This window comes from Vulpes vulpes, unplaced genomic scaffold (genome assembly GCF_048418805.1).
Source record: "Vulpes vulpes isolate BD-2025 unplaced genomic scaffold, VulVul3 u000000678, whole genome shotgun sequence".
Taxonomy (NCBI): Eukaryota; Metazoa; Chordata; class Mammalia; order Carnivora; family Canidae; genus Vulpes; species Vulpes vulpes.
The window spans coordinates 744,873-771,136 of record NW_027325803.1 but is presented as its reverse complement, the minus strand read 5'-3'; the positions used below and the strand labels follow the sequence as shown (position 1 = coordinate 771,136).

At 52.2% G+C, this 26,264-nt stretch overlaps 1 protein-coding gene and 1 pseudogene across 4 annotated transcripts; one reads left to right on the top strand and one right to left on the bottom strand.

Moving 5' to 3' along the window:
- Window positions 1-10: 10 nt before the first annotated feature.
- Window positions 11-18,912, bottom strand: LOC112918053 (protein lyl-1-like; annotated as a pseudogene).
- An 849-nt stretch (window positions 18,913-19,761) lies between these two features.
- CYP1A2 (cytochrome P450 family 1 subfamily A member 2) lies at window positions 19,762-25,734 on the top strand. Of its 4 annotated transcripts, none has more exons than XM_072745964.1 (7): window positions 19,762-19,839; window positions 20,710-21,540; window positions 22,054-22,174; window positions 22,608-22,697; window positions 22,955-23,078; window positions 24,166-24,252; window positions 25,321-25,734. In XM_072745964.1, exons 2-7 carry the CDS (start codon window positions 20,722-20,724, stop codon window positions 25,616-25,618), a joined length of 1,539 nt encoding a protein of 512 aa, XP_072602065.1. In that variant the 5' UTR covers window positions 19,762-19,839; window positions 20,710-20,721; the 3' UTR covers window positions 25,619-25,734. The 4 variants fall into 4 exon arrangements, with proteins under 4 accessions (XP_072602065.1, XP_025851261.1, XP_025851269.1 ...); XM_025995476.2 differs by having other exon boundaries at window positions 22,039-22,174; XM_025995484.2 differs by having other exon boundaries at window positions 19,789-19,839; window positions 20,713-21,540.
- The last annotated feature ends 530 nt before the right edge of the window (window positions 25,735-26,264 follow it).

The following is a 26,264-nucleotide window of genomic DNA, read 5'->3' as shown; positions in this document are numbered from 1 at the left end:
CGCAGCCCGGTCACCGGGCGAGGCCGGGGTCCCCGAGGCGCAGCCGCGCGGGGTGGGGACGCGCAGTCCGCTGAGCGCCCGCCGCCTCTGGGGAGCCCGGGAGCGCTGGGGGGCTGCGAACCAGGGGCGCCCCAGCCCGGCCCCCAGGCCTGGAGGCTCCCTCCCGGCTGCTGGGCTGTGAGCGTGTCGGCGGGCCGGAGAAGTGGGGCGACGAGCGGGGCTGTGCGGCGGCGGGCGGCGGAGGAGGGGGACCCCCGGGCTGGGGGGCGGGGGGCGCCCGGGGCCGAGGCCTCCCCGCCAGTGCGCAGCCCGGGGCAGAGGTCACGCGGCCCATCCCCGCCGCACCTGGCCGGGGGCGCGGTGCCCGGGAGTTGCGTGAGAAGGGCCCGGGGCGGGCGCAGCCACCCGGACTCCCCACCTCGGTCCCGGCGCTGTCACGCGAGGTTGGGGGGGGCGGGGGCGGGGCTCCCGTAGGGCCGGGCTCCGGGCGTGGGAGGAACCGCCCGGCTCCGCGGGGCGCAGCTGGAAGGGGGGCGGTGCAAAGGGCCCAGCTTTGCGTGCGGAGCCAGGCTTTGGCCCGCCAGCGGGAGCCCGCGCGTGTCGTGTGTGTGTCCCACGCGTGCGGCAGAACACGCAGCCCCAGGCCTGCCCGGCCCTCCCGGGAACGCGCCGCTTGCTCCAGCTGCCCCCCCAGCCACCCGCACCACCGGGGCTCCCCGCCTGCTCCCCTGCTCAGCGAGGACACCCCAGGACACTTGCACCCGACCAACAGCCGGGGCTCCGAATATCTTCCAATCGCCTGCTCCGTGCGGGGCGCTGTTCTGGATGCGGGCGATTGATAGAAAAGTGAACGAATCTGACGCGCGTCCTGCTCCCGTGGAGCTCCCGCTGGGGACGCGAGGGGGCGGCGGTGAGCGGATAACGCGCGGGGAATGTCGGAGCGGGAGAGGTGCTTTGGAGAGAATTACAGGAGAGAAAGGGTAGGAATCACCGTGGGGAAAATTGCAGCTCAAGGCAGGGTGCTCAGGGGCGCCTGGCTGGCTCAGGTGGAGCAAGTGACTCTTGATTTCCAGGTCATGAGTTCAAGCCCCACCTTGGGTGTGGAACCTACTTTGAAAAACTTAGGGTAGTCAGAGAAGGCCTCGCTGAGGAAATGAGCGGAGGCAGGAGTGTGGAACCAAGACTCAAGGCGAACAGACACCTGGAAGCAGAGGAAGCAGCAAGTTTATAGGCCCCTAGAGGTGGTCCTTGGGTCGGACAAGGAAGGGAGAAGCACCCGGGGCCCTGGAAATGCGCAGTCTTCTTGTGACTGGGGGTTTCTCCCAGAATTGAGGGTCCCCTTCGCAGGGTGCAGAGAGCACCCCGCAGAGAAACATCTTCTCTGTGTGAGATCGCACTGTGGGGTCTGGGGCAGGGAAGATGGCTCTGGCTCTAGTGCTGAGAGTAGACCTTGTGGAGGAAGCCTTTCTCCACCCTGACATCTGTCCAGCCCTGCTGCCACATCCTCCGTTCAGGATCCCATCATTGCTCCCTAGGGTCAAAACAGCCTCCACCTGGTTCCCACTTGCCTGTCACTCCCTCCAACTCCTTCTCAAGCCTGTGGTATCCACAGTGGTCCTTTCCAAAATGGAAAATGTCAAAAAAAAAAAAAAAAAAAAAGGAAAACGTCATTCTATCGCAACCATGCTCCTTCAATAGTTTGCATCTGAACAAAGCCCAGAATCTTCGACAGAACCTACCAGGCCTGATCACCTCTACCTATTACTACTACTACTACTACTACTACTACTACTACTACTACTACTACTACTTCTTCTTCTTCATCTTCGTCTTCGTCTTCTTCTTCTTCTTCTTCTAGGTAACACACTTTTTATTTCTATTTTATTTTATTTATTTATTTGAGAAACAGAGCACACAAGCAGGGGAAGGGACAGAGGGAGAGGAAAAAAACAGACTCCTCACTGAATAGGGAGCCTGGGATCCCGACCTGAGCTTAAGGCAGCCACTTAGCTTAACCAACTGAGCCACCCAAGAGTCCCACCACTTCTACTTCTAATCTCCCCTATTTTAAACCTCAGCTAAGGGGCAGCTGGGTGGCTCAGTCAGTTAAACCATCCAACTCTTGATTTTGGCTCAGGTCATGATCTTAGGATGTTGAGATCAAGCCCTGTGTGGGGCTCCTGGCTCAGCAGGGAGTCTGTTTGAGAGTCTCTCTCTCTCCCCTACCCATCCCCCAGGACACTTGCACTCACTCTCTCTCCCTTTCTCTCTTTCCCTAAAATAAATAAATACATCTTAAAAAAAAAACAATAAATAGGGGAGCCTGGGGGGCTCAGTAGGTGTCTGCCTTCTGCTCAGGTCTGAGATCCTGCTCAGCAGAGAGTCTGCTTCTCCCTCTGCCTCAGCTCTTCCCCCCTCCTTGACCTCTCTCTCAAATGAATAAATAAAATCTTGTCATCAATCAATCAATCAATCAATCTCAGCTAAAACATCACTTCCTCTGGGAAGCCTCTACCCCCCAAAATCCTCCCCACAGCTATTTCGGTATCTCCTGATCTATGTTTCCATAGTTACACCTCCCTGGTAACTCTCAGGGCTCTTGACCCTTGCGATGACCTCAACCCTACCTGTCATTTTTACTCGAAGCCCTAACACAGAAAAACACCAACCCGGGGGAAATAGATTGATAAGCAAAGCCTTTGCAAGATATTAATGATTGGTCAAGGAGTTAAATCCCCCGGGGTGATGCTGAGCTGCCCCAAGTGCTGATACTATGATAGTGGAATTTAGGCAACAAAACAAGCAGGAGACAAGGGAGGTATCCACCTCTGCATCTCTGGTTCAGCCTGAAGAGCTTTGTGGTCCCCAAGAGAGGTCTGTCCTTCAATCTCCATTGGAGCTAGAGCCACAGAGAATAGAAAATCCACATGGAAATTGTGGCAAAGAAGCCAGGAGCAAGGCCTCCCTCCCAGATCCCTCTCCTATTCTGCAGTCTAGTCCTTGGCTTCCTAGAATCCCCACCCATGCCCTAGCTCTAGAGAACTGTGGCAGCAGGCTCCTCAGGGCTGGAAGGTCATCTGCTGGGGCTCCTGACCAGGGACCCAGCAAACTCCTCTTGGTGGAAGATGCTTTGATCACATACTCTAAGGGGCTCTTGATCCCCAAGAAATTCATTAGCTGATTAAGCCGATTTCTCTCCCACTTCTCAGGCAGTTTGAGCTAAAGAGACAGATGCCAGAAAAGAGAAGGCCCAAGGACATGTGGCAAACCAGACTCTAGAACTCTGGCCCCTTGCGTCCTGGCCAGGGCTCTACCCACCATGATATATCATCTCAGACTACCAGCACTCCAAAGGTGGACAGGCTCAGCCCCTGGGTCAGGGCGCCCCATCTCCCCATACTCCTGGACGAGAGTCTGGTGCACTGGGGTTACGAGGGGCATTGCACTCCTCATCAACAAGCCCTGTCTTGGGGAACAGCCCCCAAGACAATGGGGCCTCCAAATCACCAGGCGGAGAAGGAGGGAGGCAGGCAGAAGGTTAGAGGGCCTTGGCGTGGAGCTGAACAGCCCATCCTGGGTCAAAGTTCTCATGCCTTTGCGTGAGAAGACTTTTGGCTAGGATTCCCTGGCCATCGATCAATCTGCTACCAGGAACATGGGGGCAGCGGGGCAGCAGGGCAGCGGGGAAGGGAGAGGGCTCAGGGCTGAGGGTCTTGGCCCAACCAAGAGTGTTTGGTCAGCACTTTGGAAGGCGGTGGGGGGGTGGGGAGGCATGGAGAGACAGCAAGAGCCACAGCAAACCCCTGTCCCATGGCGGAGATGGGACTCACACCCAAACATAGCCTGTGCCCAATTTGGAAATGCTCAGGAGCTGTGAGAAGGCTGAGACCCTGGGGTGGGCACAGGTAAGGGACTCGGCCGAATGGGCGGACTAAGAAGGGCATATGGGGGCATTCCCGGCCTGGGGAGAGGGCGCAGCACTGAAGGGCAAGGCAGCAGGAGGCCGGCTGAGGCTGGGGGGCAAGACAAGGGTGTGAGCGGATGTGGAGAAGTGGGACTTGCTTCCCAGGGTGTCTTCAGCCTCCACCATCCCCGAGCTCTGAACCCTGAGCACTTCCCCTTCCTACCTGCACCCAGACAGCCAGGGAGATCCAGTTTGCTGGAGCCAGGGCTCTGCTGGGGGAGCGCCTCTGGCTCTCTGGCATGCGGCTGCTAGAGTTAGGGTTGACAACACTTTCTCAAGATAGTCTTTGTCTAAGCCTGTTGAACTGGTATAATTATTAAAAGCGCCTTCTTTCCCTCTTGAGGGAGTCCTGGCTTAGACAATACATCATATAGTTGCCCAGTGCTAGTGGCTGTCTGAGGGGCTTTGCGTGCCCAGCATCCATTCTCTCTTCCTCTGGCAACACCACTTGGAATGTCCTTTGGGGACCCCCTCACTCCTACTCTCAGCCAGTCGGTTTGCAGGAACTGGCCCCGCCCCAGGCTATTAGGCTAGCTGACCCAGGCCGGGCCAATGAGAACCTCCAGAGATTTTTATGAAATTGTTGGAAAAGAGTTCTCTTTTTGCCAGAGGTGGCTAAGCTGGTTAGAAAATAAGTCTGGGGCTACCAGTGGCCATTTTTAAAGAAGGCCTACATTCAAATGACGCCCATTCAGGGGAAAGCAGAGCTGGGAGATGAGGGCAGGGGAACAGAGAAAGAATTGATGACCTTGGGCACCTAGATCCCGTTATTCCAGAAGCCAGCAAAACGCACCCATAGAACATCTCTGGTGCATGACTCCACATCACTACTACCTCCCTTTTTCCTTCTTCTTCACCTCTTCCTCTTTCCCTTCTTCCTCTACCGCCTCTTTTTTCTTCTATTAGGATTTGGGGTTGAGGACTTAAAGCTGAAGAATCATAACCGAAACCTGCCTGCCAGAGAACTCTCTGAGTGATTACACCTCAGGCCTTGGGGCATTGGGGTGGCTCAGTCAGTTAGGTGTCTGTCTTTGGCTCAGGTCATGATCTTGGGGTCCTGGGATCAAGTCTCCACATTGGGCTCCCTGCTCAGTGGGGAGTCTGCTTCTCTCTCTGTCCTTGATCTCTCTCTCTCTCTCTCTCTCTCTCTCTCTCTCTCTCTCACATATGCTCTCCCTAATAGATTAATAAAATCTCTAAAAAAAGAAAAACCGCAGCCCTTGAGGCTGACCCTAAGATATCCTGACCAGTGGGGTGGAATCCTAAGAAGTTATTCCTTTTTTTTTTTTTAATTTTTATTTATTTACGATAGTCACACACACAGAGAGAGAGAGAGAGAGAGGCAGAGACATAGGCAGAGGGAAAGCAGGCTCCATGTACCGGGAGCCCAATGTGGGATTCGATCCCGGGTCTCCAGGATCGCGCCCTGGGCCAAAGGCAGGCGCTCAACCGCTGCGCCACCCAGGGATCCCCTAAGAAGTTATTCCTAATCACTTCCATTGGCCTGTCCCTGTGCCAAAAATGCCACCATCGACATCACTGGGGGAGGCTAATTCTTCTCCAGAAGCCCCTGTGACAGTGTTGAGGAGCTCTTGGCTGGTGAGTGTCTGGAGAGAACCCACATGTGAAGCAGAGGCCATCAGACGAGTGTGTGCCCCTCACTGTACTGGGAGCAGAGCTCAGTGCCCCATTGGCTGGGGGATGCCCTGGGAGGGAAGTGGCCATCTCCAAGTTCCTCATGCCCCAATTTGCTCCCACAGCTCCTAGCTGAGGAAAAGATACCATCCTCTTGCCAAGTTCAGGATGGAACAAGTTGAAGTTTTCAGAAGGAAGCTTTTGAGGAATCTTAGGGGAAGCAGTCCTTATGATGGTCTGCCAGGCCCTTCCAGATGTGGCTCCTATTAGCTCTCTGACCTTATCTGGCTCACTCCTCTCTAGGCGCAATAGCCTCCTTGGTGTTCCTAAGACACTCCAGGCAAGTCCCTGCTTATATTTGTCAGGGTCAGTCCTTGCAGGAAACAGGGGGCTCCCCTCGAATTGGGTCATTTAAGAGAGTTTAATAAAGGGACCATTTGCAAAGGTATGAGCAAGATTTAGAGAAGCCAGCAAGGGACAATGCAGCACTGCAGGGTTAGCAACAACAAGGCCAGATTTGATAAGGGAAAGGAGCAGAAGACAGACCACAGGGAAGGAGGCTACGGAGAGGCTACACAGAGGGAGCTGGGGCCTTCGGTAGAGAATGCAGCTAGCATGCAAAGACCCTGCAAGGAGAGAGCCTAAGCACTCTAACCTCACTCTAGTCATGCCCTCTGATGTCCTGCTGGTAACTTCCATGGACCCAACTGAAAGCCCGAGGGCAAGGAACCAGTTCTTGTAGCCCACGAAATTCAGCCTCCGGTACCAAGGGTAGAGAACAGTGAAGAGTAGGTCTGGAAAGGCAAGTGGAAGATACCCAGCACTCTGCCTCAGGACCTTTGCACTTGCTGTTCCCCCTCCCCCTGGAAGTTTTCTCCCCAAATCTTCATGTCTTACTTCTTCATACATGGTTTTTGTTTGTATACTTACAAACTTCAAATATACTATATATTTTACTATGTAGTGTATAGTCTATTTCCCTCGACTAGAATGTAAGCTCCAGCAGAGGGTGGACTCTTTTCTCTCTTCTCTCTCTTTTAAAGATTTTATTTATCTATTTGAGAGAGAACACAAGCCAGAGTAGGAGCAGAGGCAGAGGGACAAGCAGACTCTACTCTAAGCACAGAGCCCAATGAAAGGCTCGATCCCATAACCCTGAGATCATGACTGGAACCCCAAGTCAAGAGTCAGATGTTACCCAACTGAGCCACCCAGGTGTCCCCTCTTGTCCGTTTTGATCAATGCTTCATCAATAGCAAACTGGCACATTGTGGATGCTAAATGTATATCTGTTAAATACATGGAATAGAAACATGCTAAATCCCCAAATAGAAAAATACATTTTTAAAAAAGATTTTATTTATTCATGAGAGACACACACAGAGAGAGAGGCAGAGACACAGGCAGAGAGAGAAGCAGGCTCCATGCAGGGAGCCCGATGCGGGACTCGATCCCAGGACCCCAGGATCATGACCTGAACCAAAGGCAGATGCTCAACCGCTGAGCCCCCCAGGCGTCCTACATCTATTTTTATATTTATTTATTTATTTATTTATTTATCTATTTATTTATTTTAGATTTTATTTATTTATTCATGAGACACACGGAGAGAGAGAGGCAGAGACACAGGCAGAGGGAGAAGCAGGCTCCATGCAGGGAGCCCAATGTGGGACTCGATCCCAGGACCCCAGGATCATGACCTGAACTGAAGCCAGATGCTCAACGGCTGAGTCCCCCAGGCATCCCCCCCCCACATCTATTTTTAAATAACAGAGGCCCAGTGAGATTCTGGGTCTCTATAGGCAGGGCAACAGGTCCCAGATGGCCAACCGAAGGATTCCCCATGCAGGCCAGATCCTTTCTTCAGCACCTGCTCGGTCAGTCATGTCGCTCCCGGAAGATAGGCCATGGGCACAGCCATCCTTGAGAAGCTCCTCCCAGCCTGGCCCAGAGCAGGGGTCCCAGCCTACCCCGCCTTCCCTCCAGTCCAGGGCCAGCACCTGGGCAAGGTGCGAGGCTGACCACCTGGCCCTGATCACCGGAAGTCCTCGGTCTCTTTCAGTGTCAAGGCCTCCCGGCTCCTCTCGACGGGCTGCAGTTGAGTAACCTCCCCCCCCCCCCCCCCCCCCCGCAGTGATCCGCAGGGGGCAGGCTCTGGGGCGGCCCTCAGCAGACGCACTCTACAGGATTGGGATGAGACCCCCATGTTTTGACAGGTGGGGACCGGCTGGGAAGGTGCAGACCCTGGGATGCTGCACAGAGGGCTTGGGGGGGGAAGGGGCACGGGGTGCACACGGCTCTGGGCTAACTCTAGAGCACGGTGCAGAGGAAGGCAGCCCTTCTTTTTCCTTTTGCTCTTCTTCCTTCAATAGCAACAGATATGATTAATTTAGGCCCATATTATAGGTTGGAATTTGGCTAATTCTACTCAGGTTGGCAGGTGCCTTTACTGCTGGGGAACGTTTGTCAAGCCAGTGAATTGTAAAAACAGTCGTGCAGGGAAATGTTTGACTTGCTGGAGGGCATGTTTGGCATGCTCCGGGGCATGCTCCGCCCAGCTGGAGATGCCCTTTTATGCATAAACACAGAGATTAGCTGAGAGCGAAAGCTGCATCCTCTCATCAAAGCCAGGCCTCTGCTTTGTCAGCCAAATGCTCCTGGATGACCTCCCACTGTCTCTGCCCAGGAGGTCGGCTCTTTCAGCCCTAGGGGGGCACAGCCTGGTGCCCCACCAGCTGATGCCAGACTACTCCACCAACTTAGGAACCGAACCCTTTCTCAACTGCCCCACCCCTGGTAGACACCCGATGGCTGTTCCCCCCACGTTGGGGCTCTCTTCTTCCTCACACCCTCCCCACCCCCAGTTTTGTGCAAGGATCCTCCATGTTCCCTCCCCAGCCCCCAGCCTGACCTAATGTGTCCTGGCTGCTCTGAACCAGTCATGGCAGCCCCAGTTGCCTTGCTGGTGATTAGATTAAACTCAAATGTGTGATGGGATTCTGGCCAATGACCTGTAGAAGAAATCTAGTTGGTGATAGGAATGTGGTTAAGAAAGACAGGTTAGGGCGGCCCGAGTGGCTCAGTGGTTGAGCGTCTGTCTGCCTTTGGCTCAGGGTGTGACCCCGGGGTCCTGGGATTGAGTCCCACGTCCCACGTCGGGCTCCCTGCATTGAGCCTGCTTGTGTCTCTGCCTCTCTCTCTCTGTCCTCAAGAATAAATAAATCAAAAAAAAAAAAAAAAAGAATAAATAAATCTTTTTTTTTTTTTAAAGACAACTTTAAAAAAGAAAGAAAGACTGGTTAAGGATAGCAGAGTATCACAAAACCTTCAGAAAGAGAGGAGAACGTTTTGTGGACCATTTTTATGTGTGAAACTAGGTCCAATCGAGCTGGCTGCCAAGGGGCCACTGCTCTTCCTACGGGTGCTGGGTCCGGGACAGTGGCTGCACTATTGGCGGGAAGACAGAGGCTCCCAAGAGCCTGAGAAGGTTCACTGCACCCCCCACCCACCCGCCCCCGGCCCCAAGCCTCATGGCCTGCAGGAGACAGAAGCCAAGAGCTAGAGGTGTGGTGGAGAGAGACGGAGATTCTGCTTGAGTTTTTATTGCCTAGAGTAAAAAATAAGGAATGACTCTCTGCGTCTGCCAGGGGTGGGGCAGCTGAGCAAGGGTTCCCGAGTGGGTTGAGCGGCCCGTCGCTGGTGGGGCAGCCAGGCTGCACCAATAGGTCTGAATGGGACCACCTCCCTGAAAGAGAGTGCGGGAGCCCACTCAGGAGCTTTTGGCTGACAATATTTTTTGTTTGTTTACTAAGAGCAATTTTACTACAGCTGGGACCAAATGCTTTCTGGAACACATTCGTGATTGTTTACTGAAAACCACAAGACGGATAGGGCAATTCCCTTAATGAAAAAATACTTCAGAGCAAGCTATTCTGAAAACTGGGGTCATCTGGGACAACTTTCAGGAAAAGCGTCTTCACTCTTAAAAGGGATACATGGCAAGAGGTGCAGTCTTGTCCCTCTGGCTCTTGTCATATCTGAATGTGATGGCTGGAGCTGCAGCAGCCATCTTGTGACCAGAGGGAGACAGCTGGGGCAAACAGCCGATGTTCCCAGGATGGTGGACCACAGATTTGCAGAGAACCAATGTGTTATTAGGGTCCTCACAGGAAATAAGATCCATTCAGGATGAGTCATTGGGGAGAGTTTAATAAGGAGACTATTTACAAAGGTGTGGGCAGGTGTAGAGACACCAACACAGGATAGTGCAGTGCCATACAATTAGGAACAGAGAGGACCCCTCGCTATCTTGGGCCTGAAGGGACAGAAGAAGGGGGTGTTTCCAGGACCAGAGAGAGACTAAGGAGAGGAGGACGTCCTGGCCGGAGCTATGACCTACCAGAGTGACTGCTGGGACATGTGGAGAGAAGATACCCCAGGCTCATTCTCTGGACCCGCACATCTCATGCTAGTGCCTCCCGTTGACTGAACCAACAAGAAGCCAGAGGAGGGGGTTGCCCACCGATACAGTCTGCAGGGATCAGCCTCTCAGTGCCCAGAGAGGGGAGTCGAGTGGACCTGGAAGACAAAGAGGAGGTGCAGAGCCTCTGCGATGATCTCACTCATCTGACTGCCTGCTTGTGTGTCAGTCTCCTCCATGAGGGCGGGGCCTGTTTTGTCCACGGCTCTAAGTTTTCTCCTAGAATAGGGACTGGCAGCTTATGTTATGCTCAAAGAATATGGCCAAACATCTGCTGGCGACAGGCACTGACCTAAAAACTGAGCAAACGAGAACACTGTTTTTTGGTTTTTTTTTTTTAATTTTTATTTATTTATGATAGTCACACAGAGAGAGAGAGAGAGGCAGAGACACAGGCAGAGGGAGAAGCAGGCTCCATGCACCGGGAGCCTGACGTGGGATTCGATCCTGGGTCTCCAGGATCACACCCTGGGCCAAAGGCAGGCGCCAAACCGCTGCGCCACCCAGGGATCCCCCACGAGAACACTGTTTGCCTCAAGTTGTCCAGTCTAGAGAGCGAGAAGGAACCCACGCAATATGACACGAGAGCGAGTCATACCCCAAAGAGGAGGATCTGAGCCAGAGGAAGGGGTCAGGAAGGCCCAGAGGAGGTGGGCTGGGACCTGAGGTTTGGAGGATTTGCTCCACAGGAGAGATGGGAATCCTTCGTCATTGATGCATCCCCTTGCCACAGTATAAGTAAGCATTTCTAACCTGGAAGCAATCCTGGAGGGTGTTTGTTGGCAGGGGAAGGTCCGGAGGAGGGTAGGGTGCTCCAGGCAAAGGGAACAGCATATGTGAAAGCCCAGAGGCAGAAATCTGGAGGAATGAGAAGCTGCTCGCTTCAAATGTTGGGAAAGCTGGCGGGAAATGAGGAGACGAGGGAGCAGGAACTGGCTCATGCACTGGGCTGAGTTTGAACTTTGTTTCCATTGCTTTAAGAAACTGCTGAAGGATTTGAAGGAGGGATAGGACCCGCTCAGTTTGCAGTTCTGCAAGTGCGAGTGGGTGACGGCTTGGAGGGATGAGCTGAGGAGGGAGCCAAGAACAGCTCCAGCCAATGTGGCAGCCGCGAATCACATGCAGCTACTACAATTTAAAATTTTGGATCTAGAGATCCCTGGTGGTTCAGCGGTTTGGCGCCCACCTTTGGCCCAGGGCATGATCCTGGAGTCCCAGGATCGAGTCCCATATCGGGCTCCCTGCGTGGAGCCTGCTTCTCCCTCTGCCTATGTCTCTGCCTCTCTCTGTGTCTCTCATAAATAAATAAAATCTTTAAAATAAAATAAAATTTCGGATCTCAGTTGCACTAACCACATCAAGAGCTCCATAGCTCTATGTGGCTCAGGGCTACCCTATCCCATGGCACAGAGAACATTCCCATCACAGCAGAAGGCTCTATTGGACAACACCGGCTTACATGTGGTGAGATCCAGCAGGAGGTTCCTGCAAAAGCCCCGGCGGGAAGTGGTGTTGACAACTTTGTGCAGACAGTGCCCCAGTAATGGAGAGAAGGAGTGAGACCCAAGAGGTATTTACGCCGTAGAATCCTGAGAACCCCGCTGGTGGGGAATGACAGAGAGAGACCTCCAGGATTCCCGGCTTCTGGCTGGGGTGAGATCAGAGGGGCAGCATGTGCACAGGGAATGACAGTCCTCATTTGGGCATATGCGGGTGCTGTGGGAGGGGGCCTCTGGGTGGACACTCACAGCGGGTGACTGGGCGTCCAGGATGGAAGCTCCGGGTCCATATCTCATAGATTCCAGTCCACCTGGATTTATGACTCACCTGTGTCCACCAGGGTCCTCCTTCTCTGCCAAGTCTGGAAACAGAGACAAATGGGGCTCAGCCCCTGCCTTCAGAGGCCCACAGTTGGCTGGAATTTGGGTTAGACCATGGACCAGCCAGAAGCCACGGCTTCCTGTGGCCAGAGCCGTGGCATAGTGAGAATGGAAGTAAGAGGCAGGGATCCCTGGGTGGCACAGCGGTTTGGCGCCTGCCTTTGGCCCAGGGCGCGATCCTGGAGACCTGGGATCGAATCCCACGTCGGGCTCCCGGTGCATGGAGCCTGCTTCTCCCTTTGCCTGTGTCTCTGCCTCTCTCTCTCTCTCTCTGTGATTATCATAAATAAATAAAAATTAAAAAAAAAAAAGGAAGTAAGAGGCAAAAACAACAAGCAAAACAGGAGCTGTCAATTCCTGAGTCCTGACCCCCAGCCATCCTGATGAATGCACAGAATAAATTTGTCAAGTGACCCAGGGGTGCTCTTCACCCTTCCCCTCACCTTAACCTTAGCCACATCCTGTGTTTCCCTGAGATCCTCTCCTCAGGATAGGATTGCTATGAAGCTAAAACAGAGACAGCCGACCTCAACATGCAGCACAGAGGTTAAGGCATAGCAGGTGCTCCATAAATTTTAACCATAAGGATTATTACTTGCAAGTTCCATAAAACCAATGCAGGAAAGGCCCAAAGCAGAGTCTTCACAAAGCTCTCGTGCCGGTTAGCATTCTTACTTGTGAACACTAACTGATTCAGCAAATCTTGTTCTCAATACATGCGTGCCCATCCCAGTGCTAGGAACTAGAGATAAGAAGAGAAACAGAGGCTACCTCGACCTTGAAGCTCACAGTCCAAAGGGGAGGCAGCATGAAGGGTGCCTTAGAGGAGGGCAGTATAGGGCCTGTGGGAACTCAGAGCGGAGCAGTGTGGTGACAGCTGAGCAGGGTATAGAATGATGAGCAGGAGCTGGCCAGAGAATGCAGGGTGAGGCATGAGTTTCAAGAAAATGGATAAACCTAAGGAGAAAGACAATGGTGGTGGGGCTGGAGGGGTCATGGGGGCAAACAGATCCAGAGAGGTGAGCAAGAGCTCCTGCTGACGCCTTTGGGTACTAAGCCAAGGAGTTTGGTTTTTAGCCTGAAATCTCTGGGAAGCACTGGGGGATTTTAAAAAGTGAAGCAGTCAATATGCACTCCAGAATGGATAAAATGAAAAATATTAAAAATATTCCATGGTAGTGAGCAAGCTGGTGGGCATGCTTCTTGGTTCAAGTACTCTGAAAAATTGTTCTGTAGAATCTACTAGCATCGGACATATGTCTAGTCTATGACCTAGCATGTCTACTCATGGGTCTATACACGACAGAAATACATACAAAAACATGTGCAAGGGGCGCCTGGGTGGTTTAGCCGGTTAAGCACCTGACTTTAGCTCAAGTTGTGATCTCAGGGTCCAGGAATGGAGCTCCAAGTTGGGCTCCCTGCTCAGCGGGGAATCTACTTCTCCCTCTGCCCCTCCCCTCTCTTGTGTGTGTTCTCTTTCTCTCTCTCAAATAAATGAAATCTTTAAAAAAGAAAAAAAAAAGGAGAGAAAAACTTTCTTTTAAAGAAAACAAAACAAGGGCAGCCCTGGTGGCCCAGGGGTTTAGCACTGCCTTCAGCCCAGGGCGAGATCCCGGATTCCTGGGATCGAGTCCCACGTCAGGCTCCCTGCATGGAGCCTGCTTCTTCCTCTGCTTGTGTCTCTGCCTCTCTCTCTCTCTCTCATGAATAAATAAATAAAATCTTTAAAAAATCAAATCAAATCAAATCTGGGGGTCCCTTGGTGGCTCAGTTGGTTAGGCATCTGCCTTCAGCTCAGGTCATGATCCCAGGGTCCTAGATGCAGCCAGGCTCTGGACTCTCTGCTCAGCGGGGAGCCTGCTTCTCCCTCCCCTCTGCCTCTCCCCCTGCTGGTCTGCTCTTCCTCTCTCTTTCTGTCTCAAATAAATAAATAAAATATTTTAAATAATAAATAAAAAATAAAATCTGTTAATTAACAAAATATTCTGTGACCAAAAAAAGAGTACACACAGCATGATTTCATTAATAGAAAGAACAAAAACAGACCCAAGTAATGTACACTATTAGAACTTGGGGTTGTAGTTACCCTTGGGGAGGGAGCACAAAGGGGGTTCTAGGGTGCTGGTCATGTTCTTTCTCTTAATCTGAGGGCTGGTTATGTGGCTTTGTTAAATCTATAAAAATTCAAGTTGTACATGACAGCTGTGCTTTTCTGCATGGTTCTTATCATTGAATAAACGTTTTAAGAATTTTATTAAAAATAAAAAGATAAATAGAAGTTCAAATACTTTATGTAGATACTCCGTCCTCAAGGAGGGGGAGAAGTCCCCTCTCCATAGGTGTGGGCTATTCACAGTGACTTCTTCCAAGGAGCACAGTATGGTAAGGAGTGGAAAGAATGACTCACCACGAAGAAACTTGACAAACACTACTTCAACAGGTTGATTAAGGCCAACATCAACCATCATGAGTCAGGCTGACAATATCTAGCCTTGACATGATGTGAGTAAGATGGCACTTTACTTCTATGGTCCTCCTCCCAATAACCCATAACCCCAGCCTCAATGTGAGAGAAGCAGTTTCCAGTACTGGACCTCCTGTGGAATACCAGGCCAGTATTCCTGAAAACTGTCAAGGTCATCAAAAACAAAGATAGTGGGGATCCCTGGGTGGCTCAGCAGTTTAGTGCCTGCTTTTGGCCCAGGCTGAGTCCCACATTGGGCTCCCAGCATGGAGCCTGCTTCTCCCTCCTCCTATGTCTCTGCCTCTCTCTCATTCTCTTTCTCTCTCTCTCTCTCATAAATAAATAAATAAATAAATAAATAAATAAATAAATAAATAAAAATAAACCAGGACACCTGGGTGGCTCAGTGGTTGAACGTCTGCCTTCGGCCCAGGGCATGATCCCAGAGTCCCAGGATCGAGTCCCACATCAGGCTCCCTGCATGGATCCTGCTTCTCCTCCCTCTACCTATGTCTCTCTGCCTCTCTCTCTGTGTATCTTGTGAATATATAAATAAAATCTTAAAAAAAAGCTTAAAAAAACCCCCAAAAACAAAGATAGTCTGAGAAACGTCACGCAGCCAAGGGGAGCTTAACGACACATGGCCACTCAGTATAATGTGGTGTCTTCCTCGATGGGATCCTGGAACAGGAGAGGACATCAGGCTAAAACTAAGGAGATTGAATAAAGCACAACTTTAGTTCATTAAGGAGTGAGCACCAGAGAGGGGGAGAGGGAGAGGGAGACACGGGGTGAGGGAGGGAGGAAGGCAGGGAAGGAGGTGGGGAGGGAGACACAGGCAGACCGAGAGCCGTGTTCGGTAAACCTCAGCTTCGGCTCAGACCCTGATCTTTTTATTGCGTGAGCGGAACCTAGTAGAGACACAGACAGAAGACTGTCGTCCTTTCTCTCAGCCACGGTCCTCAAACCTGCTCCGCAGCTCCTCCAGACTCCCCAGCCGTAGCCTTGACTGCAGCCCAGATTGAGCACACAGCTTTCTCGTTTTCAGGAGTGAGAGAGCCCAGTCCCGTCTAAATCTAAATTTGCTCCTCACATCCAATCTAGGGCGTGTTCTCAGCCTTCTGGGGACCCGACCGGACCCCACGGGGAGGGGAGAAGTCTGCTCTGTTTCTGTGCTCCTTCCTCCCCCGGCCCCCCACCTTGCAGGCCTCTCCACCTGGATGGGTGCAGGGGGAGGGTGCTGGAGGAGACACCAATCTCTATCCAGCTGGTGCTGTGTATCTTCTCCCTGGGTGAAGGGTGCCCTTACGGAGCAGGTGTTCCCCTGCGGGCTTTTCATCAAATGCCTTAGGGTCCCCGCTGTCCTGCACATCACAGAATTCCTAAGTGGCTCCTGGACTCTGGCTGACCTCCTGCCCCCCCAGCTCACCCCCACCCTGTGGCTTCTGGGGTCTCCTCTCCTCTGCAGTGAGCCCCCATGCACGCAGCTTGAGTCCAGCGCCTTCAGGATGCCTACCTGGCTCTCGGGAGACTCATATCTTCGTATTGCACCCCACTCTGTCACGCAGGCTGCCCTCTGCTGCCCCCACCATCACAGCTGCTCCCCCCCAATCCAGGGATACATTTCAAGGAGGTACGCAGCGTGCTGGTCCAGAGGACAGTCTTTTTCTTCTTCTTCTTTTTTTTTAAAGATCTTATTTATTTACTATGAGATACACACAGAGAGAAAGGCAGAGACGCAGGCTGAGGGAGAAGCAGGCTCCATGCAGGGAACCTGACCTGGGACTCGATCCCGGGTCTCCAGGATCACGGCCTGGGCCGAAGGCAGACGCTCAACCGCTGAGCCACCAGGCGCCCGAGGACAGTCTTTTGAAGGTCTGGTCTCAGCTCTAACACACTGCTCTGGGACCCAGAACAAATGACACAACTTCTCTGCATTTCTATTACCCTGTTGTCACGTGAGAAAAATATTAATTTCATTTCCACAGGATCCCTGAGAACGTGTTTCCTTCATACGTAGCTCTTAGGACAACTGAGCCCATAAGCATCAAGCTCTATAAAGTGTGTGATACGTGTGCCAGTGGCACAGGCCCCACACCGTTCTCCAACCCACGGGACGCCCGGCGGGAGGCTGAGGCCATTCTCCCCTTTTGTAGGCATCCCCATCTCAGCGCCGGGCCTCCGGGCCGCCCTCCCGGGAAGAGACACAGGATCACCGAGGACAACTCCTCGCCAAGCAACCGTCTGCCACCACCCTAAGGCTCCGGACATTCGCTGAAGGCCCACACACCTTCCCCAGGGCCCTACGTCGCAGCCATCTGCCACTTCTACTCCCTCTCTCTTCTCTCTATGTACAAACACACAGAGACATCCATTTTTAAATAGAATCTTTTTTTAATTTAAATTCATTGATTAACATACAGTGTATTATTAGTTTCAGAGATAGAGGTCAGTGATTTGTCAGTTTTGTAGGACACCCAGTGCTCATGACATCACATACTTTCCTTAATGTTCCACCACCCAGTTGTCCCATCCCCCCACCCACCTTCCCTCAGCGACCCTCAGTTTGTTTCCTTTTTTAAATTATTTTTATTTATTATTTATTATTTATTTTTTTATTATTTTTTTATCAGTTTGTTTTCTATGATTGTCTCCCGTGGTTTGTCTCCCTTTCTTTTTTTTTTTTTTAATTAATTTATTTATTTATTATAGTCACAGAGAGAGAGAGGCAGAGACATAGGCAGAGGGAGAAGCAGGCTCCATGAACCGGGAGCTTGACATGGGATTCGATCCCAGTTCTCCAGGATCGCGCCCTGGGCCAAAGGCAGGCGCCAAACCGCTGCGCCACCCAGGGATCCCTTTGTCTCCCTTTCTGATCTCATCTTTTTTTTTTTTTTTTTTAAGATTTTATTTATTCAGGAGAGACAGAGAGAGAGAGAGAGAGAGAGAGAGAGAAGCAGAGACACAGGCCGAGGGAGAAGCAGGCTCCATGCAGGGAGCCCAATGTGGGACTCGAACCTGAGGCTCCAGGATCATGCCCTGAGCCGAAAGCAGGTACTCACCCGCCAAGCCACCCAAGCGTCCTCTAATCCCATCACTAAACAGAATCATTTAGCAGTAAGTTGCAGAAATCGTGGCACCTCACCCCTGAATGCCCAACATTAGTCTCCTAGGATTTCCTACAATATCCTCCCACATAACTGTGGTGCTATATTCACAACTAAGAAAATTCACATTAGGGGCACCTTGGGTGGCCTAGTTGGCCTTCTGCACCGCCCCCCACCCCCCCACTGTCAGCAGGGAGTCTGCTTCTCTCTCTCCCTCTGCCCCTCCCCCCACTTGTGAACTTGTGAGCTTGCTCTCAAATAAATAAAATCTTAAAAAAAAGAAAATTTACATTAATTCCATAATATTTTCTAATCTCCTGTCCATGCTCATGTACCTCCAATTGTCCCAAAAATGTCTTTTGTAACTTTAAAAAGTTTTTAAGTCCAGGGTCCCATGAAATTTTACATATAGCATTTGGTTGTTTTGTCTCTGAGCTCTTCACTCTAGAAAAGGACTTTTTTTAAAAAAGATTTTATTTATTTATTCACGAGAGACGCAGAGAGAGAGGCAGAGACACAGGAGGAGGGAGAAGCAGGGGCCTGAGATAAGGACCGCGGCGGGAGCCCTCGTGTGCGGCTCGGTGCGCCCGTGTGCGGCTCGGTGCGCCCGCCGTTTGCGGGTCCCCGGCTGCGCACCAGGAAGCCAATGTAGTTCATGGCCTCGTTCCTGTTCAGCTTCGGTCGGGGTCGGGCGGGTGCGTTGGCAGCAGCTTCCTGAGCTCTGCGAAGGCCCCATTCACATTTTGCTGCCGCCGGCGCTCCCAGATGTCGGTGAACACACGCCGGGCCACCTTCTGGGGCTGGTGCCCCATGGCCAGCTCCAGCTCACAGTGGCTCAGTCTCCGCTTCAGCCGGCTGCTAGGGAAGATGCCAAAAGGTCCTGCTGGCCCAATGTAGAGTTTGTAATGGGTCGTGGGTCACTAACGCCTTGTGGGCAAGGACCCCGGCAGGCCCTGGATTCCCCCCAGGCCCCAGCTCCCCACTGACGTTGAGGAAAGGGTGACGGTGATAATGCAGGGCCAGGGGCCTGGGGCGGTTCCGAGGGTAGAGAAGCTGCAGCAGCGGGGGCCGCATGGCACTCAGCTCTGTGGTGGCCACGGCTGCCCCTGGGGGCCTGGTGTGGCCCAGGCTGATCACTGGCACGCCAGGGTGCAGCCTGGGGGGTGAGGAGCTTTGGTGGCCAACCTCCTTCACTTTCGGGGGCCCAGGCGAGGCGGGCTTGGGAGGCAGAGCAGGCACTGGGCTGGGGGCACACACCATTTTGGCCTTCTCAGTCATGGTGGGGCCCACCTCTGCCTGGGCCTGGGGCAGGCACATGGAACCCAAGGGGGTGCTCACCCCGGCGCTGGTCCTGCTGTCCGGTGAGTGCCCTGGCTCTGTCCTTCACAGCTCCAGGCCGGGCTCTGTAGCCCCAGTCGGATGCAGCCTCGGCAGCAGTCAGGGCCGCACCTCTTCCCAGGCTCCCAAAGGCCACAGACGGCTGCGTGGATCCCTCGAGGGAAAGTGAGCTGCTCCTGGCCCGCCCACCCTCTCTCGGACCCCAGTGGCCCACTTTCCTCCCTCTCACCCCCGGCCGCGCCGGAGGATGCTGGACTGGCACAGATAAGGGCTATTTTTAAAAGATTTTATGTATTTATTCATGAGAGACACACACACACAGAGAGGCAGAGACACAGGCAGAGGGAGAAGCTCCCCACAGGGAGCCTGAGGCAGAACTCGATCTCAGGACCATGGGATCACACCCTGAGCCGGAGGCAGATGCTCAACTGCTGAGCCACCCAGGAGTGCCCGTCTCTTGTTTTTAGATTAAGGACTTGGGCTGAAATTCAGAGATGGCCAGAACATGCCCATTCCCTACTTGGTTTTGCAGGGTGTTGGAGGGGTGCTACAGAGCACGCTTCACAAGAGGAGCAGATCCGCCTGGACAGAGGAGGGTCCCTCCTCATGGGTGCAGTGAGAAAGGAACCTGGAACAACCCAGGAGACTTGTTTTCAGCACCTTGTCCTGCCCTTGAGAGAAATAAGTAGGCTGATCCTGGATCCTGAGAAGAGCTGTATGTTTTTCCCTAGCGACATGGTATCTCTCCCTGAAGACCTGCCCTGGGTAGTAGATGGAGCCAAGAGAACATGGCCCAAAGCCAAGGGCTGAGCCTTCCAGCTTCATTTGGTAACTTTGATATCAGGTGGCCAGGATGGCTGGGCCAATCTGAGAGAGGGTGGTATTTATAAAAGGCCTCCTCCCCCAGGGGCCAGAAGCCCTGTACCAGCCTCCACAATCCTACTGATCTCAAGCTCCTGCCTCTACAGGTACGTTTCTTGAGCTCATTTTCCAGTCCCTGGAAACTCTACCATATATCCTGCGAACAGTGGAGATGGAGGAATGAAAGGACCTGAGGTTAGGTGTAGGAGGCCTGAGTTCAAGGCCTCCCTGCCCAGCTCCAGACCTCAGTTTCTCCATTTTGAAATTAGCAGCTTGGACTGGGCCATCTCTAAAAGCCCTTGGTGTGATTCAAATGGAGAAATGGGGAGGGATCCCCACCTGGGACGAGGGCAGCCGTGGCTCTGGCTGCAGCCCAACCTCAGGCTCTGAGATTATGAGGGGTTGGGGACTCATCCTCAGAGGAGGTGCTCTTCTGGGGTGTGGTAAAGAATGCCTCAGGCAAGGGGCATCACCAGTCATTTACATCGGCCTGGGATGTTGGCCCCCTCCATGTTGCTGGGGGGGAGCAGCTCCATGTATCCTGGGTAGAAGGAGGTATTGGCAGGAAGCCAGTATTGACAGGGACTGCTTGGCATGATGTCCAGCATGACCTTGAGCTGGGGCCTGGTAAGGGGGCTTCCCTGTTTTCAAGTGTCAGTTGCCTCTACTCCAGCCTCAGAATTGGAAACTGAGGTGATGGGCAGAGGTCGAGGTTAGAAGTTCAAACCCTCAAGTTGGGAACTTTGAGGCTCCTTTCCAGGCCTGAGATTCTGTGATGCTCTAATGGTGAGCTCCAGGCACTCAGGACCCAGGGCGGATGTATCTTAGTCTTTCTATCTTAGTTTTTCTGGTGTCCAGCGTGGAGCCAAGCACTGAACAGGTGCCAGTGTGGATTGACTGAGTGAGTGAATGAATGAATGAATGAATGATTGGCTGCAACTTGACACTTGGCTTGGCTCCTCCTTCTTCTTCCCCAGTAGTTGATACAGATGGCATTGTCCCAGATGGCCACAGAGCTTCTCCTGGCCTCCACCATCTTCTGCTTGGTACTCTGGGTGGTCAAGGCCTGGCAGCCTCGGCTTCCCAAAGGCCTGAAAAGTCCACCGGGGCCCTGGGGCTGGCCCCTGCTCGGGAACGTGCTGACCTTGGGCAAGAGCCCCCACCTGGCGCTGTCCAGGCTGAGCCAGCGTTATGGGGATGTGCTGCAGATCCGCATCGGCTCCACCCCCGTGCTGGTGCTCAGTGGCCTGGACACCATCCGGCAGGCCCTGGTGCGCCAGGGGGATGATTTCAAGGGCCGGCCCGACCTCTACAGCTTCTCTCTGGTTACCGACGGCCAAAGCATGTCCTTCAGCCCAGACTCCGGACCAGTGTGGGCTGCACGCAGGCGCCTGGCCCAGAACGCGCTCAACACCTTCTCCATTGCCTCCGACCCGGCTTCCTCATGCTCTTGCTACCTGGAAGAGCATGTGAGCAAGGAGGCCGAGGCCCTTCTCAGCAGGCTGCAGGAGCAGATGGCAGAGGTTGGGCGCTTTGATCCCTACAACCAAGTGCTGCTGTCAGTGGCCAATGTCATTGGTGCAATGTGCTTTGGGCACCACTTCTCTCAGAGAAGTGAGGAAATGCTCCCCCTCCTAATGAGCTCCAATGATTTTGTGGAGACCGTCTCCTCCGGGAACCCGGTGGACTTTTTCCCCATTCTCCAATATATGCCCAACTCAGCCCTGCAGAGATTCAAGAACTTCAACCAGACGTTCGTGCAGTCCCTGCAGAAAATTGTCCAGGAACACTATCAAGACTTTGATGAGGTGAGCCCAGGGTGCTGGTGGTGGTAGAGCCTGGGTGTGGCCCCTTTCACCCAGCTTTGAGGTACACACATGGCTGATGTGCTGCCAAGGCCTAGGAAGGCTCTGGAACATCTGGGACCAATCCCTCTCCCTCTTGGGGCTCAGATTCCTCATCCAATTGCCTCCGTCTTGGGGTTGCTCAAAGTCCCAGAAATATTTGGCTGTGAATGGGGCCCTTGCAAAGTCTCACAATGTGGGGGGCTGTTATCATGAGAAGGCTTTTGTTCTGCAGGAACCTGAACCTTGACAGGGGCTAATCCACAGCTCAGGTGGCACTTGGCTTCCAGTACTCTCCACAAGCTCTTCCTTTGAAATTGGACCCCTCGGGTTATTGGGAGGGAAGGTATCCAGGCTGCTACCAGCTTCTCCTGTAAGCCCAACCTACTGCCTGGAATCCACGTGGCAGTGCCATATAGGGTACGGCAAGGTCCAACCTGGAAGTGCTATGGTGCCCCTAAGCTTGTGTCCCCACAGCGCAGTGTCCAGGACATCACAGGCGCCCTCCTGAAGCACAATGAGAAGAGCTCCAGGGCTAGTGGTGGCCACATCCCCCAAGAGAAGATTGTCAACCTTATCAACGACATTTTTGGGGCCGGTAGGAACCAGACCCACGTCCCTTCCATCCATCCATGCCTGTTGTTCAACCACAGACTTGTCCAACCCCTGAGTCCATCAGATAATTTGCCAACTATACACCAGATAGTGCAGGACACAGACATCTGGCCCATGTTCAGGGTTCTGAGTCCAGGTCATGCCAATAATTCCCAGTGGAAATTCAACTAAGTCCCTCTCTGTTTCTGGGCCTCAGTTTCCCCACATGAACAATAAGGGGTTCTCATGTAATTCTAGCAGCTAATTATAAAACTAGGAGACCCAGTCTCTACTCTCCGGAAAATCATGGGGGGTGGAGGATGTACTTGGAAGGAGACAGAGAAAGCAATGATTGGTACGTAAGTGCTGGATGCTTAGTAAATGTTGGTTTCTTGTTCTTGTCTTTCCCCTTCCTCACCTTGAATCATGCTGCCTAGGATTTGACACTGTCACAACGGCCATTTCCTGGAGTCTTATGTACCTTGTGGCAAACCCTGAGATACAGAGAAAGATCCAGAAAGAGTTGGGTATGTGGTAGAGATGCACAAGCTAAGAGAAGCTTGGGATCCCCAGGTTCTTTGTTCAATGACATATAGCTGTTGTGTGCCTACCATGTGTAAGCCCTGGGCATACACTGGTGCCCACCCTTGCCTAGAACATGCTGGGGGTAGGGTGGTTACTGGGCCTTAGATATATAACAGACAGTACTATGTAATAGGGGACTTAGATACCATGGAGCAGTCGGGGCAGCCCTAAGCCCTGTTTGGTCTTCTGTGTTCTGCAGACACAGTGATTGGCAGGGCACGGCAGCCTCGCCTCTCTGACAGGCCCCAGCTGCCCTTAGTGGAGGCCTTCATCCTGGAGATCTTCCGACACACCTCCTTTGTCCCCTTCACCATCCCCCACAGGTAAGGCCTGCTTCTTCTGCCTTGCCACCTTTGTAGCCTTCACCATGTTTCTTCCTCCCATCTTCTTAGCCCTGGATCTGGCTCAGACCTCGGCCTCTCACTTCTGGCCACGTCACCAAGTTCCCCTCAGCCTCTAGGCTGCCGACAACCAATCCAACCATGATCAAACTACCCAGCTTTCAGGAGAAAGTCACACTCCTGATCTTAGCTCTCATTCACCTCTGCTCACATTCCTTTCCTGCAAGTACTCTCAATCCACCCGGGGTGGCCTCGTTGTACCTCCCCAGCATGATGCGGTCAACCTCCAATTTTGCTTATGCTGGACCTTCTGCCTGGAATGCCTTTTAACCTCTTCTCCCACCACCTGAATCTTACCCTTGCCCAAGGTCAATCCTGACACAAACTTCCCCTTCACTAGCAGGCTTTCTTGACTCATCCAGCTAGCACAGCTTCATTCTCTGATATATTGTAGGACTTTCAGCCATTTGTCCTTGATTATGTCCTGGGATTTTTTTTTTTTAAGATTATTTGTTTATGATAGACATAGAGAGAGAGAGAGGCAGAGACACAGGAGGAGGGAAAAGCAGGCTCCATGCCGGGAGCCCGACGCGGGACTCGATCCCTGGACTCCAGGATCACACCCCGGGCCAAAGGCAGGCACCAAATCGCTGAGCCACCCAGGGATCCCCTGTCCTGGGATTTTAACAACATCAAGAGACTTAGTGAACATTTACTCTTACCCGTATGTTGGTCTATTTATTCCCAGAGTAGAAGGTCTGACTCCTCAGTCAGGCTGGGAACTACCCAGGGATAGTCCAGACTGCCAGTTTCTTGGCTTCAGAGGATGGCCAAGTGCACAGCTGGACACAAACAAAGGTTTAGTGAACACTTGCTGAAGTTGAAGAACAGAAGCTGAGGAAGAGGAAGGATAGTTTCACCCCTTCTGTGCTCCTGATAGTCCCTCCCAGTGTAGGACATGGAGACTGTGGGGGGCAAGCTATTGGGGTGGAAGAAGGAGCAAGTAGATCCCAGAGACATACCCCAGTGTTCCTGCCCTGAGCCTGACAGAGCCCTCTTCCCTCTTCAGCACAACAAAGGACACGACTTTAAAGGGCTTCTACATCCCCAAGGAACGCTGTGTCTTCGTAAACCAGTGGCAGGTCAATCATGACCAGTAAGTATACCTCCCCAACTGAAAAATATATGAGGCTCAGCAGTCAGGAAGGCTATTTGTCCCCCTGGGAACTGGGTATAATACAGGAATGGGGCCTCAATGGCTATATATATAGTATGTTCTTTTTAAAAAAAAAATATTTTGTTTACTTATTTGAGAGAAAGCATGAGAGAGAGAGATCACAAGCAAGGAGAGGTAGAGAGAGAAGCAGACTCCTTGCTGATGTGGGCTCAATCTCAGGACCCTGGGATCATGACCTGAGCTGCAGGCAGGTGCCCTATGTAATGTGTTCTAAGTAACAAAATTGAGGTCCATATTTCTCAAACATTAGTGTACATAGGAAATGACCAGAGGTTGGTTAGGTTAAGGTGCCTATCCCCCAAGATTCCACTTCGGTAGGTAAAGTGGAACATCTCAGGTGATTGTGATGTCAATGGTCTACCGACCTCTCTTTGGAAAATCCCACTCTAGCCTACAGGTAGAGGGACCATATAATTTACCATCTAAATTGAGGTACTTCTGAGGAAAAGGGATGCTGTCAACAGTTATTCCAAAACAATAAAGCATAAACCAGGAGGTACAGCTGATACCCCTTGGGTTCAGTAGGATGGAGATAATGTTTTCCCTCTTTTTTTTTAAGATTTATTTATTTATGCATGAGAGACACATAGAGAGAGGCAGAGACATAAGCAGAGGGAGAAGCAGGCTCCCCATAGGGAGCCTGATGTGGGACTCGATCCCAAATCCTGTGATCATGCCCCGAGCCAAAGGCAGACACCCAACCGCTGAGCCACCAGGCATCCCATGTTTTCCTTCTTTTAATTTCTTTTAGTTGAACCATTATTTCTTTAAAATAACACTATGATAAAGCACCATTAACAGGGTCATTTTAGAGACAGCTTTGTAAAAGAAATAAGTTTGAAAGTATATCTCGGTTCCTCTCTCCACTCTCTTCTCATTACTCTTGATCTATTCTAACCCTTGTGCTATCAACAGAAGTCTTGCCCAGGCTTTTCCTCCTAGGGTCTCCCTAGCCCAGAAATCCCATCTCCTCTGTTCCTCTTGCAGACAGGTGTGGGGGGATCCATTTGCATTCCGGCCAGAGCGATTCCTCACTGCAGATGGCACCGCCATCAACAAGACCTTGAGTGAGAAGGTGATGCTCTTTGGCATGGGCAAGCGCCGGTGCATAGGAGAGGTCCTGGCCAAGTGGGAGATCTTCCTCTTCCTAGCCATCTTGCTGCAGCGGCTGGAGTTCAGCGTGCCAGCAGGTGTGAAAGTAGACCTAACCCCCATCTATGGGCTGACCATGAAGCACACCCGCTGTGAGCATGTCCAGGCATGGCCACGCTTCTCCATCAAGTGAAGGCACCAGCATGCCAAGGCAGAGGGAGGGGAAGGATCACCCATGGGGCCTCAGCCCTTGTTTTTTTTCCTTCTTCTTAAATAAAAGTATCATTGAGGTATAATACACACACCATACACCTCGTCTTCTTAATGTATACAATCCAATGGCTTTTAGTCTATTCACAGATCTTTGGGGGTTCCTGGCCCCAGTTTCAACATGGGGGTCCCTCTTCCCCACAACACCAAACAATTCTCAGACACCAACAGGGTGTCCAAGAATTCAACTCGATTCTGACACTATCTACTCAGAGATAGTAAGCTTACACTTCACAGGTTAAGGGCTCAAACCTACAAGACTGCCCCCCACCCCTGACTTCAGTTGCCAGTCACAAGCCCCAGGCTGTTATCACCTGCGCTTCTGACCAATCAACTTCAGATTGGAGGTTCCAACGACCTCCTTCTTACGTTCTTTAATTTGCTAGAGTGGCTCACAGAACTCAAGGAAACACTTTTGTTTACCAGTTAATTAAAGGATATGACAAATGATATGAGTCAACAGCCAGATAAAGAGATACACAAGGCGAGACATGGGGAAGAAGGCACATAGCTTCCGTGCCCTCTCCAAGCACATCACTCTTGCCATTCTCCGTGTGTTCACCAACCCG